The following is a 15,762-nucleotide window of genomic DNA, read 5'->3' on the forward strand; positions in this document are numbered from 1 at the left end:
AATTTTATCGGCGTATAACCAACTGGATGACTGGATTTACTCAGTTGACTCGATTATAAAACATAGATCTACATCCCTCCCTCAATATACGGTACTCCCTCTCATACCCTTCCTGAAACTTTGAAAAAACTATAGATGTGGATTTGATTTTATTGATTAAAAGTAGCATAGGCCGCGAGGCATGATAAGCCCAAAATTTTGAGGGAAACAAACATGGTTTCGAGAAAAAAATCTTAAAATCAGTGGCAGCACCAGGATTTTTTAAATGGGGGGGGGGGGGTGTGCGAAAGATTTTTCTTTTGGGGGGGGGCAGAAAGCACCGTAAGCATTTTTTTTCTGGGGTCGGGGTTAATATACGTGCGTAAATATTTCGGAGAATCTCGAAAGTGAGGGAACAAAGCAACCAAGCTATAGTCATGGGACACTTTTGCATTTGAGAAACTGTTCGAAGTATCCGATCGTGCACACTTTTTTGTGAATTTATGAAAATTTTCAGTAAAAACAGGAAGTTGTCTAAATTTCGGTTAACGTACCCCCCCCCCTTGCATACATTTTTTTTTTGCTTGTATTTACCATACATTTTTTTTAAATATTTTATTCAGGGGGAGGGGGGCTACAGTCCTGACTGGGGAGGCAAATGCCCCCTTGGCGCCACCACTGAATAAAAGTTGTGGGTGGGGGAAGCGTTAACATTTTATTATGACAACCCAATTTTCTGTTTCCCCCTTTTCCTTTTTCCCTTACTCCCTTTTTTGCCCCCCCCCCCGCAATCTATATGCCTGTAAAATATAGCACAATTATCCCCTCAGGTAGGCCTACATGGACAGTTTCGTACATATGGGGAGAATTTTTGCTTCTTTGATCTGAACCCCCCCCCCCCCCATAAAAAATAAATAACTAAATAAAATAACATTAAAAAATAACAATTAAAAAAAAGTTATGAAGAAAACATACAAACCACATGCTTCTCTGCATTTCCCTGTTGGATTTCCTTATAAGCTCTGTCAGAAATTAGAGGATCATCTGTTGAAAAGGGGGCTCATTCGTCGAAACGGGCAAAAAGTAAAAATAATGGTTGAAAGCCTCCACTCCCAGATTCATGACAGAACATGGGCTTTTCATCAGAAGCGTTGTTTCAAAATTCAAAATTTTGAAGGGATTGGTTTTTTAAAAATCTAAAAAGTTGCAAACGAGTAAGGCGAACAAGTAAAAATGCTGTCCCTTATTTTACATTAAAAAAACAAATTTTTTGATAGTCATATCATATTTTTAGTCTTTTTATTTTTTTTTCATGGTCTTGAAAATTTTGGGTTGGTCCACGGTCGCATCTGTACGGCAGCGCTTTCAATTTCATTTCATTTGCTAATTAAAATTCATCATTGCATTTAAAAATTTAAAAATTTTGAATTCTTTTTCCTTTCAAACCAAGGTCCTGCACACCCCCACAACGATCATGTACTCCCCTCATGCCCCTGGAAGTCGATTGCTCCACAGATCTAGAGGATGGTGAATTGAGGTAACTTAAAAATGTATTATCAACAATCTCCGTGAATTTCTTGATAACTATGTCTATCCTCTTTTCATGGAAAACATGAAAACTGAATGTTTCGAATGCTCTACTGGTATTCAGAATTAAAAGTATTTTGCTATTCCAATACCATCCTGAAATTTATGCGATTGGAATAACTGTTGGATTGGATACAGAATATGTACATATAATCATGGGCTTAAGCATGATTTAGTCGGAACATATAGTGGACCCAAAATTGACCAGAAAGGTATGTGGTAGGTATTCAAAAATAGGTGGTCGGCCCGCAGAGCAGCTCGTCATGAAAGTACTTGTCCATGGAACTTGTTAGAATGTTTCCAAAAGAGAGTCCTTGGTACTAATTTAGTATTAAAAATTGACTGGCATTAATAAACATGAAAATTTATGAGGAAATATTTGTTAGGGTTTCTTAGGGTTTCAATTAATTACATTTTTCCATTCTGAAATATGCATGTTGTTTTTCTAATTACCAGCCCATACATTACTATTCTTTACTCTACTCAGCTACCAGCAAAAGAATGTCCAATCTGCAAATTTTGCATCCCTGGACTTAACCGTCAACCATCAACCATCAACCTCTGGAGCAAGGTATTTTTAACAGGAATAATAACTCCTATTCATTAAATATATTCAATTAACTGAGAGATGAAAATTAACTTTTTATATCACTTACTTAAAATTTGTTCATTTTATTTCAATATTTGATTTAATCATTCTTTCTTTCTATCTTGATGGTGTGGGGGGGGGGGTGGGTATGTGAACCAATTTCAACACTATGGAACAATTTTTATGCATGAAAACATTAGAATTAATCAGATGAATCTTTTTTTTTCTTTCGATAATAATATAGGAATGCATGTAGGAATAACATGTTAATAAATGCTCTATTTCTAACCATCAACCATACGTTACTATTCCTTACTCAGCTACCACCAACAGACCGTCCAATCTACGAATTTGGCTTCCCAAGACTTAACCGTCAACCATCAACCATCAACTTCTGGAACAAGGTATTTATCTAAAGGATTAAGGATTCCTATTCATTGATCTATTAAATATATTCAATAAGTGGAGATGAAAATTAACTTTTTATATCACTTACTTAAAATTTGTTCATTTTATTTCAATATTTTATTTACTCATTCTTTCTTTCTATCTTGATGGTGTGGGGGGGGGGGGTATGTGAATCAGTTTCAACACTTTGGAACACATATGTATGAAAATTGATATGATGAATGTATTAATTTGTCTTCTTTCCGTAAAGATATATAAATGCATGTAGAAATAACAGGATAATAAATGATTAATTTATAACTATCAGCCATACATTACTATTCCTTACTCAGCAACCAGCAACAGAATGTCCCATCTTCCCTAACTGACTTAACACCGTCAACCTCTGGAACAAGGTATTTATTCATTTCAAATTCATTGTTTCATATATTTTATTAATTTTATTAAGTGAGCTGTGATGGCAATTAAAGGAAAATCTAACCTTTGTCTGAAAGCAGAAAAATCAAACAATCAGATAAACTCAAGTTAAAATTAAAATGTTAATTGAAAATAATTAAATTAATCACTTCAGGTTATTTCAATAACTGAGCATAACAAAGTAAATGGGGAGGGATGGAGATTCCTAAGCCTGACTCATACACCATTCACCAACTGTCATCTTCTTCATCTGCTAACTACCTGAAGCAAATATGAATAAAGGATAGTTAATAAATGAAATTACATCCTCTCACAATCTTCATAACCAATCCAAGTTGATCAAACAATAGTTTACCAGAGTATGACAAACATTTTAATTTAATGTTGAATGAAACTCAGGTCACATTTATTAAAAAAAAAAAAATTGCTACAAAGCTTGTAATATTCTGAAATTTTAATATGAATTCAACATTTACAGACCAGAATTCAAACAGTAGTTGGTATGTAAATAAAATCATCAAACAATAGTATCTTGGAATCCCTTAATTTGATTGGCTGTAGGTTTTTACCATGGTAGTTACCAGTCAACAGTTCCATGGTTGTAGACCACAATATGTTAACATGCATAAAAGCATAATTTAATGTTATTTTAATTCATCTTGAATTCATCTACATGCAAATAAAAATAAATTGCAGGAATTCTATTCTTGAATTCACCCTATTCACTCTTTAAACAACTTATATTGCACTCTTAATTCAAATAGGGGGACTTCAATTCCACCTATTCTTCCAAGAAAAATTACCAAGCCTACTGGACCTGGATCTACTCTGCAACCAACAAACCCCTCAAGGTATTGTAATTTTATTCAAATACTTTAAAGTCCATCATATAAATGAATTGATTTTGAAAAATTTTTCATGTGAATTTGCCTTCTTGCAAATATATGACAAAATTCATGTGACAATTTAGATAGTGGAAAATACATGTACATTTATAAACACATAAAGAAATTCATCATTAGCCCAGTTCTAAGAAAAATTGTGATACCGTACAATGAATTACACATGAATACAATAAACAATATGAAATATATATAATAAAAAAATGATTAAATACTTTATAAAATGAAATATGACTGTAACTTGAAATTGAACAATGCACCAATGTACTTCAAAAGCAAGCATCTTCCTTATTCAACAATGAAATAGTATGGGGAAACTAATTTTGTAAAATTGGGTTGTGATTGAAATGCATGCTCCATAGCACAAAAGACAGAGATATTGGGTTACATATTATTTAAATAGTCCAGGATATATTAGGATGAGAACTTGAAAGCCCAAAACCTTGTAGGAAAAACACATTAAATGTTTTTATTCTAATTAAATTATAGGAATACAGGAACCAGACCATCTGCCAAGAGAAGCTTGCATTATCTAGAACAGCTGGAACCAAACACAAAGAAAAAAAGTCTCAGTCCAGCACAAGAAGTAATGATTGAATTGGCAAGAGAAGAGCATGCATGGCTCAAACGTGAGCATGAATTAAGAGTTGAAATCCTCCAGCTAGAAATACAAACTGCACAATACAAGGAAGAGGAAGCTCGTAGATCACTTAACAAGGTCAATGCTAATTTGAATTCAGATCCTTAAACTATCTATTCAATATATTACAAATTAATAATTTGGAATAATATAAATGTGTATTTAACTATGCATACCATAACATTCTTAGCTTATCTACTTGTCTACTACTACTACTGTTCATTGAATCTTTGTAAAAAAAATCCTTTGATTGAAGTTAACTAGAGTATAATTATTTTTTTCCTTCTCATCTACAATGAATTGAGTAGAGGAAGTGTCTGATTCCAGAGAGCCTCTGGTCTCTTCTCATGATACACTATTGCAATGCAACCGGGACATGATAGTTGTTCTTATCTACTTTTTGCAATTTCAATAGAGTACATTGTATGAGCAGCATTTATCTATATTTATCAATTGACAAATGTTTGTGTATTGAATTTGTATATACCACATCGGAAGAATGAAATATAATATATTCTATACAATAAAATACATAGTTTACTCATTGCAATTTGAACTCTAGAGTTTATCATATGCGTAGGAATAATCTATAATTCTCAAATGATGGTTGTGTATTGAATTTGTATATATCACATTGAGGAAATGGAATATGATATACACTTTTTTTGTTCACATGGTTATTCTTTGCAATTTGAACACAAAAGTATGAGCAGGAATAATATATATTTATTGAATGATAAATATTTGTATTGAATTTGTATATACCGCATTGGAAGAATGAAATATAATATATTCTATACAATAAAATACATAGTTTACTCATTGCAATTTGAACTCTAGAGTTTATCATATGCGTAGGAATAATCTGTATTTCTCAATGATAATTGTTTGTGTATCAAATTTGTATATATCACATCGGGTATGAGCAGAAATAATACATATTTATTGAATGATAAATATTTGTAGTGAATTTGTATATACCGCATTGGAAGAATGAAATATAATATATTCTATACAACAATAAAATACATAGTTACTCATTGCAATTTGAACTCTAGAGTTTATCATATGAGAAGGAATAATCTGTATTTCTCAATGATAATTGTTTGTGTATCAAATTTGTATATATCACATCGGGTATGAGCAGAAATAATATATATTTATTGAATGATAAATATTTGTAGTGAATTTGTATATTCCACATTGGAAGAATGAAATATAGTATATTCTATACAACAATAAAATACACTACTTTGTTCATAATTACTCATTCCAATTGAACTCAAAAGTTTATAATATGAGTACAAATAATCTACATTTCCAAATGATAAATGTTTGTGCATTTAATTTGCACATCGGAGGAATGGAATATGATATACACTTTTTGTTCACATAGTTACTCTTTGCAATTTGAAGACGAGAGTATGAGCAGAAATAATCTATATTCATCTATATTTGTATAGAATTTGTATATACCGTATTGGAAGAATGAAATATATGTATATATCAGATTGAAGGAATGAAATTTATATTCTATATGACAAAATAAACAAATTTGTTCACATAGTTATGCAAGCTACGTTTCCATTCTTTAAATTTCATATATTGGTGACTACAAATAAATCTGCTGAATTCAATAATTTGACCAGAAATCTCTTTTATAGTAAAAAAGTTTAAAAGATGAAAACAATACATCTTTTGCATATTTTATTCTGGAAAAAATTCAATTTGAGCAATTATCATATGTTATGGAATACACTTCATCAACATGCTTGAAGAAATCAGGAGAAACACACAATAGATTGATCCACTACTTGTCGTAAACTAGTCAAAGGCCTCGTGGAGTATAGAAAAAGGCCATTGTATGCAATGGTGACTAGGCAAAATTATCGGTCACCGTTTGCTCGAGTCATTCAAGATGGTTTTGAAACTAAAGCAAAAAGGAAAGTTACATTCAAGAGTTCACAACATTGAAAGAAGACTGAAAAAACAATTCTATGAATGCTACGGCTAACCAGGTGTGCTTGGTGTACATATGAGATATGTTTACATCAGGAGTGAATGGTGGGAAACAATAAATGCCAATTAGTGTATAAGCTGTTCGTGAGCAGGGTTTCATGCAGCTACTATCTTATCACATTCCATGTAAATTTGAGTATGATTACTGGATATTTGCTCATCATGACCATGATGCAGCTGACAAAAGGAAAAACTAGATAAAGATCATATTCCACTGAACTATTACCTGCTTGGTTGATTATAGATTATGAAATAATATCGGGTAAAAGATTTGATATTTACAGATTGAGATAAAACAAAATAAGATTTAAAGATAAATTCCAGCTGTGGGAACGACCTCAAAATGACTTTTTACAGAATCAAATAAAATGTACACCATGGTGTCTGCTGGTATGAATAAACTAAAAATTTGAGGTGTCCAAAGGACACAGATGCCCCCACTTAACGCTAGTTTACTACGCAAAAACCAACTTGTATATATGAGCTATGACCTTTGACCTGGGGACTCCGCAATCAAACTTAGCCTGCATTTTGGTGTCGTCTACCTACACTCCACAATTTATAAAAAATCTGTTGAATATTTCTTAAGTTATCATGGTGAAACCAACTCGCTCATTTAATAAGCTTTGACCTGGAGACTTCAAATTCGAACTTTGCCTGTATTTTGGTGTCATCTACCTGCACACCCACAATTCTAAAAATCTATGAAATATTTTTCAAGTTATTGCGCAAAAACCAAGTGAGGGGTCGGACGGACGGATAGAGGCAACGCTTAATGCTCCCTGCGGACTTCGTCTGCGGGGGCATAAAAATATGTGCCAAAGGATTCTGGAAGAAATTGTGAAATTACAAAGAAATTAGCAAAACGAGCACGGGATTCAGGTCAATTGTTGGGCATTTTTCAAAACAATAATAAATACTGTCCCACATGTGCTTATCTGAGTTGCTGATCTTGAGTGTGATTTACATTTTTCAGCTTAGATTCAGGATGTCACAAACTTTAGTTTATGTAACTGTACCAGACCTAGATCCACAATGTTATAGTGACAATTAAGTTTGGTGTGCAGACTTTCTCGTAAAATCAGTGTTAACTGCAACCACTTTCATTTATGAAGACCTATTACATAATAAGATGTAGCTGCGTGAAACCCTGCTAGCTGGAAATATAACAAGTACCTTGACAGCATCATAATTCTTGGAATTTCACTGGAGTAACTGAAAGAACAACTGTTGCCTGAGCAGATGGTACCGAGTGGCTACTCTGGAGATTCTAAGGGTGGGTAAAATGGTCCTCAATAATCTGTTCTCTCCTGAGCCTACCAGCGACAGCATCACGGAGGCCAGGAGGAAGGTGGTCAGGTGGCATTGCATCATCAATTGGCTCAAGTTCTTGAATATCTTGCTCTCCATGAGTGAGAGAGATATTCCAAAGAACCGAGCATGCCACTATAATAGTAAAGGTAGTGTCCACCTTCACGCGCAGATCATTTAGGCAAGGGAACCTCCTCTTCCAACGGCCAAAGGTGCGCTCAATAACGCACCGTCTTCTTTTATGGGCATTATTGTAGCGCATCTGTGGCCCTGGATGAGGATGTAGGATGGGGGTCATCAGGAACGGGAGGCAGGGGTACCTGAAAAATGAAGAAAAACAGTTATATTTCAACCAATTTTTATTAGACATTACATTTATGAAAAATACTAAACATCTAAAAAAAATACATGAGATATTCCAAGAACCAAAAAAAATATATTAGATTCTAAATTTATTTCCCTTTTTTTTTTATAAATAGCATTTTCAGCCAATTAACTTTGACCTTCACAATGTGACCTGAAACTCATGCAAGTTGATAAGTGATACTTGGTTACCCTCATTTCTAAGTTTCATGATCTAGGTCCACATACTTCTTAAGTTATGATGAGATTTCAAAAACTTAACCTCTATTAAGATTTTAATGTTGACGCCTTTATAAAATGTATATAATCACATAAAAAATATCCTTACCCACTATCTCCAAGTAGCCACCCAGTACCTTCTGCCCTTGCCTCCAGCTGTTGTTTCAGCGAACTCTCAGAGAAAATCCTTGAATCGTGAGTGCTGCCTGGCCACCTTGCCACGATACTTGTCATTTTCCCAGCATGATCACAGACAACCTATTCATGATTCGAAGAGAAATAAAATGTTCAAAATAGAATGGTCAAGAATGAACAATAGTTAGCCCCCCCCCCCCCGGATCTCTGGGCTTAAAGGTCAATGTATTCAAACTAGCTCCTATGTAAAAAAATAATGTGTCATTTAGATAGTTCATCTTATTCTCTTTCAAATGATACCACTTGCATGAAATTCAGACTGCCAGTTACCGTGCAAGGGCCATTAGAAAAATGGGAGGTCACGCCCATTTTGTCAGAAAATCAATTACCCTATAAACTGAATATGAGCAAATTTGGAGACAGTATAATTTAGCCCTTTGGGTGAATTGACCCAATGACATTTTCAAAAACTTAACCTTGGTTAAGATTTCAATGTTGACAACACCATTGCCATCAGTAAAATGGCGCTTGTAATAGAAAAAAAAAAAAAAAAAAAAAAAAGATATCAAAAACTTTTCCTTATGTATTTATTTTTTAAAGATCTATATGTATTTTTAATTTTTTTTTTAGTTTGCTTTTTCAGTATTTTTTCGATGGAAATCGTTGGTGATACTATTCAGTCATAAATAACATGAATTTAATTGTTTTTAGGAACTTACAAAGTTTGGCTACATACAGAATTTGCATTGGATGTGTACAAAAATTTTGTGTTCGAGCAAATTCATGGTCAGTCGTGAACTTACAACAGGTCACATGTACATAACTTTGGAATTGCGTACCCTAGAAAATTTGGTATTAAAAGTTGTGCAATCTTTTAGTGTTAGAGATTTTTCGAGAAAGGTGTCAAGGGTGGGGGGGGGGGGTAACAAAAATCAAATTGCAAGTCCTCTGCAATCTAACAATAATGAATATAGTATGTTTCCAAAATGAATACTACTTATGTTGAAGAATTTCCCATTTCCAAAATGAAATAAATAAGCATATCAATCCATCCCAAGACTAAAAAACATGGCTTTTTGAGAAACAATTTGAGATAACTGTTAAAAATACAATCATTCTAACCTGTACATTAACTGAATACCTGTTTTTCCTGTTAAGGAAAAACAGGGCTTGTTCCCCACCAGGACTCCTGATGTAGACATGGGTCCCATCTATAGCACCGATGACCCCGGGAAAACCGCAGTACTCATAGAATTGCTGCTGCGTTGTTTCAAGTTCGTCTCTCGTTGGAAATCTCATGAATTCCCGTTTCCTTCTTGCAATAGCTTCTGAAACCTTCTTGATGACTCGGCTCACAGATGGCTGAGATATTGATGCCTCATCACCATGCATAATTTGGAATGAACCTTCAATTAAACATGGAATAGTAGAAATCGAAGAGTCATTTTTTAAAATATAGCATGTTTATTTGTTTAATTCTTGTATGTAAATCAGAAAAGGCTGAAAATGTTCAATACACTGTTTCAAATGAAGACGTATTTTTTTATTCATCAAAAATATTGGAATGTTTGGCCTGTATTATGTTAAAGGGCAGTCAAGCAAAACAAAAAGTTGATTCGAATCAAAGAGAACAAGGCAAAAGCTATTTTGTGTCTAGCCCACTTATGAAAATAACCATAAATATTATGATTTGCGAGGGCACGCAACAGAATTGTATCAAAACTTCATTATGAAATGACTGGTATGGAATAACACTTGTCATAAGAGCCTTGCACGTAATCTTTAATGTAGAAGTAATGTTTACCATATCATACATCTGAGCAAATAAGTAAAATAGATTAAGGAGGAAGATTCTGTTTAAAATTAGGAAAAAGACGTGATAACATGCTAACTTATATACTAACCTACGGCATAAAAACGCAGAGCAGTCATGACTTGTACCACAACAGGTAGTGGATTATTCCGATCTGTGTTCCTACTGAGATCTCCTTCAAGCATGTTGATGAGGTAGAGTGCTGTGTGTTTTGTAAATCTGTATCGAATCTTGAAATCACGATCGTCATACAATTCAAATTGATTCTTGTGATCTGTGAGTCCCCTCTCTGGCCTCATTTCCGCCTTTACAAGCAATAATTACACGAGAGAAAAAAAATCAAATATGAAAGACGATTTAGCAATTGTCAGTGTAGCTAATCTTGCCCAGTATCATGTCAATTAATAATAATGACATCTCATGATAAATATATACATGTAACTGTCAAATTCCTCAACTTCCAGTTTGAAGAAAAATTAAAGTACACTGTAGTTAGAGTGACCATTGATTTCTTAAGAAAGGCTGTACCAAGATCAATATCATTTAGATTTAGATCTAGGACAAGCTCCATCAACTTAACTTTATAAATCTAAGCTGAAACACTATCAAACTGTAAATTGCCATGGGACAGTGAATTAATATTGCTAGAATACATGACATCTGGCTGGAATACAGTGCTTATTTTGTTCATCTCTCAGAAATTTGAAATTTCTTCCAGAATTCTTTGGAAAATAATTTTCATTCATACAGACACTTTGGTTGTCAATTTATTGGATTCTGAACATACTCTTTTTTAAATTGTTACAACTTGTTTTGAATCTTAAAACAGAAAAACCTTAAGAACATACCTCTCTGACCCTGTCAAGCTGACGAAGGCGGTAGAAATTTGCCATATTCTCAGTCCAAAAATGAATGTAGCAGTGATTGTGTTGATGGCAGGAAAAACGCCAGTGGATGCTGCCCCTGTCAGGGCCAAGATACAAAAGGTAACCAGCTTAGTCGCGACTCCTTCAGAAAAAAAGGAAAATGTCACAGCATTCATGATTACTAGTGATATGGTCTCCTTTAACCCTAACAAGACGAGGGGGGGGGGGGGGGGCTCACTCAAAATTATTATTTTAGAGGCATTATTTAGTAAATTATAGCAAACATTTGATTTTATGCATAAATTAGCATAATTGATTAGCAATGAGATTTCTCACAGATTTTGACCTTAGAGTCTTGTAGATTTGCCATGGGTAACACACACGCCAATTTTTGTCGTGATCGCATGATCGACAACCAAGATCATAAGGGGGGGGGCTTAATCAGCCCCACCCCCCTTGTCTTCCTAGGCGTCGAAATAGCCCAGTCTATTTAGGATTAAAGAATGGATAAACATTGTTGAAATTATACAAATTTGCTACTGACAGAATAGTATATAGAGTATAATAGAGTATATTCAACAAAACATGAGACTTATTGGAGACAATTTTTGGTGAATTCTGTTTGAAGTTATCAATAAGTAACTTACTGCTTAAGGGGAAGTAGTCTTTTGCACAGCTGCTGTGTTGGAGACAGCCTGCACTACTGTAGAAGTGATTGCATATATGTTGATGGCAGGGAAAACGCTGGTGGATGCTGCCCCTGTCAGGGCCAAGATACAAAAGGTAACCAGCTTAGTCGTGACTCCTTAAGGAAAAAAAAAAGAGAAAAGGAAAATGTCACAGCACTCATGATTACTAGTGATATGGTCTCTTTAAAGGATGGATAAACATTGTCAAAATTAGGAAAATTTGCTTCTGACAAAATAAGAGGTACAGGGTATTGCATATCTTTTTCAAGAGTACATTCAACAATACATGGGAGTTTTAGATGAAATAAAACTCTCCAGAACAAAGCAACAAATAGACGTTTGCCGTACGCCATGCCCGATACCACCAAGCAGGCAGAACCTGTGTGTGGACTGGAGCAGTAACGTGAAACACACAGAGAGAAATGCCAACCCAACAAGAAGAATTTTTCATGGTTTTGTGGTACACTGAGACATGAACTTTTTATCATCAATATCTTGATATTTGAATATAAAGCTTAAGTGATTCCTGTCTGACCTAAAGGTTTGCATTTTTAATTGCAACAAGAGTTGAAATGGTGATTAAAAAAAAAAATCTATCATCAACAAAGTTACAAACTGGGTTTAATATCCAGTTTCATCCATTACAATATTTCTAACATTATTCAATCTTTGCTATTATTTTTGTACAAAAAATTCAAAATTTATTGCATCAAAAATGCTAAAAAAAACTATCCATTGTGTACCTGATTAAAATACAATATATAAACTATTTAATCTCTGCAATATACCGGTACAATCTACAGTATTTCAAAGAATGAAATGAGCTGAAAATTTCTGGATTGATATCTTTGTCTGTAGCATTCTGATATTTGTAAGATAATCTTATTTTAAAGAAAAAAAGGGTCTTTAACCAAAAATGAATGATTTCGTACCAGAAAAAAAGTTGACAAGGAAAAAAAAAAAAAAATCTACAAGTACAAAGGAGCGGCTCATCAGGGGAGGGGGGGGGGGGGCAGGGATACGTCCCTTTCATGGGTTGTGACTCTTAAGGGACACCCCCTCCCCCTAGGTACGCTAATGCCTAGATCTTGATCCAGATCTACACTAGAATCTAGCCTAAGCTAGATCTACATGTAGGCCTAACCTTAAATAGTACTCTAGTCTAGATCTAAATTGGATCTAAAGTTAGATAAAAGTTATCTAAGTTAGATCTAAAGTTAGTAACTTTTTTGTTAGATCTATAAATGTTAGATCTCGTCTTACTGGATCTAACTGTTGTGTTGTTAATACAGTTGACAATCTTCCTGATTTAGAATAGAAGTCTAGATCTAGATGTGTCACAGGGAATATAACTGATGACACTCACACATATTGCGAGGTTAGTATACTAACCATGTGAGGTTAGTTATACTAACCTCAGTCCTCACAGTCACACCATGAACCGCGTTTGGCAGTGGATTTCTAACTTACGTTAGTGGGCCGCACGTGCTAGGATCCCACTTCTGCTGGTGTCCACAACACGCGACTTATACATGGCTTGATTTTTCTGTGCGCGGCAGCATGTACCGTAAGGGCACTATATAGTATTCAACCTGTTTGGACAGTTTCCTCAAATATATAGAAATATTGAATTTACCTTAATTTTACACCCATCTTATTTCCAAGAGCAAATGCTGGTTATTCTTTTTCCTTTATTTTTTTCTTCAACCAGTCGACTGTGTGCGCGGGCGATCGAATTATACGGCGATGGTTTTTGGCACTAGTATTCAATCCGTCGGCACTAGTATTCAACCTAGCGATGAAAGATGGCCCTATAGGCCTAGCTGTCACTCAATCTGCCCTTGTCCCATCCGACTATGGACTAGACCATTTGAGATGAGACCAAACAGGGAATTAATCAAAGCCAAAGACTTACATAGATCTAGATCTAATTCAGCAATCTAAACCCTTTTGAGATTTGCTATCTATCCTCACTAGGTTGAATACTAGTGCCATTCAGTGCAAAAGGCCATCGCCGCACAATTCGATCCTCTGCGCTTACAGTCGACAGATTGATAAAGAAAATACCGACAACAGATTATCCTGGAAATAACAAAGGTATGAAATTAAGATAAATTCCCTATTTCTAAATATTTGGGGGAATATGTCAAAATCTTTGAATTTTGCCGGGTTGAATACTAGTGCCCATACGGTAATGAACCCTTGGCTTGGGTGACCGAAGACAAGGTTTTATTAAATTGTAATTGCATAAGTGATGTGAACATGCGATCTTCGCATCCAGATTCCATGACAAAGAAAATTGGTTAGCTGGGCCTGGCTATAAAGTATAAAGCAGGGGCAGATCCAAGATTTTTCACATTTTTTGACAAATGTCAAATTATGCGAAAAAAAAAAATTCAACCACAAATTAAGGATATTTCATAGTTATCATTCATACCCAAAAAAAATTGACAAGTCTTACTTAGCTTAGGCCTACTCTTTTCTTACTGTCTTGGGCCTAGCCCTAGGCCTACTTCAAATTCATTTTAAAAACAAAAGAGGGAACACACCTCAACATGTATTTAATGGCATTTCTACATTACAAATTTTTATTTTGTCTCTCAATAAATGTGCCCCCTGGATCCGCCAGTGCTTAGCTAAATCTTTGCTAAGCCGGCCAGGGCCTAGGCTAGCCGAACCCCCCCCCCCCCCCATTATCAGAAATCTTCCAACACGTAAACGTTCGAATGGGACTGTAGGCGAACTGTTCGTGCGATAAAAATAAACATTCAATAGAGAGAAACATCATCTTGTTTAATCATCGTTTATACTATAGAATAGTAATTTGTAGTACAGAATCGCACTCCTTAATAAAGAGGCAACAAAATACTTACGTTTTCGGCGAAAATTACCAAAAACTGGTTCAGTGAAATATACATGTAACCCGAATCTAAATCGGTCTCTGATCTGTCTCCGATGAAATTTGAGCGGGAAAAAGAGAGAAAAAAATGCAGAGGATTAAGCAACTACGCATGCGCACGAAATTTAGTCCATGGACTTAATTTTTTAAACCACCCACGACAGCTGACTAAAATTGATGACGTAAAACGACGCGTTTAGACCACGGACTAACTTAACCCCCGACTAAATCACCTTTGAGAATACCAAAATTTAGTCCATGGACTAAATCGGAGGTTTAAACCACCGATTTAGTCCATGGACTAACTAAACCTCCTTTGAGAATACCGGCCATAATGTTCAAACAATGGTGATTCCACATGTTAAGGGAGATGACATTAAGGAGAAAATTGAACTATTTCATATAACAAAATACAACAGAAATAGTGAGTCGGTGATGCCACCAGTCATTTGCATACTGACCAGGATGTGCATTTAACTGTGAAATTAAGCTTTCTTATTAACTTTCTATTTTACATCCAGTTTTGATGAAATTGTCAGTGTCATGCTTGAATTTTTAACGCTTTTTACTCATATCTACTTGTTGTTGGGGTGGACTTGTCCTTTAATATAGCATCTAAGCAAATGACATGAAAGTGTTGAATGCAATTCAACTATGCAGTTGATGGGTATACCTCCACAGTCAGCACTACCTTCTAATAAGATTGAAAACCAACCTGACCAAATTCGCTCAGCAATTTGTAAGTTACCTTTGTAAAGAGAACAAAAAACTATGTATAAATTATTGTGTCCTTTTCACCGACCTTTACTAATTCGTCAGGGATGCAAATCTCAATGACAAAATATTGAAAACGAGATATTAATATCTTGTCACCAATAAATCTTCTCACGAAGACACAAGTTTTAATGTTGAAAATTTTTATAATC

The 15,762-nt window shown here is 34.7% G+C and overlaps 2 protein-coding genes across 3 annotated transcripts; one reads left to right on the top strand and one right to left on the bottom strand.

Moving 5' to 3' along the window:
- Positions 1 to 1,034: 1,034 nt before the first annotated feature.
- On the top strand, positions 1,035 to 6,094 carry LOC135158075 (uncharacterized). Of its 2 annotated transcripts, XM_064115362.1 has the most exons (6): positions 1,035 to 1,516; positions 2,054 to 2,137; positions 2,476 to 2,559; positions 2,896 to 2,958; positions 3,745 to 3,831; positions 4,372 to 6,094. In XM_064115362.1, exons 1-6 carry the CDS (start codon positions 1,467 to 1,469, stop codon positions 4,628 to 4,630), a joined length of 627 nt encoding a protein of 208 aa, XP_063971432.1. In that variant the 5' UTR covers positions 1,035 to 1,466; the 3' UTR covers positions 4,631 to 6,094. The 2 variants fall into 2 exon arrangements, with proteins under 2 accessions (XP_063971432.1, XP_063971433.1); XM_064115363.1 differs by lacking the exon at positions 2,476 to 2,559 and having other exon boundaries at positions 1,435 to 1,516.
- Positions 6,095 to 6,241: 147 nt separating this feature from the next.
- LOC129261062 (putative nuclease HARBI1) lies at positions 6,242 to 14,897 on the bottom strand. The gene is made up of 7 exons (XM_064115360.1): positions 14,811 to 14,897; positions 11,896 to 12,053; positions 11,231 to 11,390; positions 10,474 to 10,687; positions 9,692 to 9,975; positions 8,544 to 8,692; positions 6,242 to 8,172 (listed from the first exon to the last, which is right to left on the bottom strand). The coding sequence occupies exons 3-7, from the start codon at positions 11,273 to 11,275 to the stop codon at positions 7,812 to 7,814; spliced, it is 1,053 nt and encodes a 350-aa protein (XP_063971430.1). The 5' UTR covers positions 11,276 to 11,390; positions 11,896 to 12,053; positions 14,811 to 14,897; the 3' UTR covers positions 6,242 to 7,811.
- Between the last annotated feature and the right edge of the window lie 865 nt (positions 14,898 to 15,762).

This window comes from Lytechinus pictus, unplaced genomic scaffold, assembly GCF_037042905.1.
Source record: "Lytechinus pictus isolate F3 Inbred unplaced genomic scaffold, Lp3.0 scaffold_28, whole genome shotgun sequence".
NCBI lineage: Eukaryota > Metazoa > Echinodermata > Echinoidea > Temnopleuroida > Toxopneustidae > Lytechinus > Lytechinus pictus.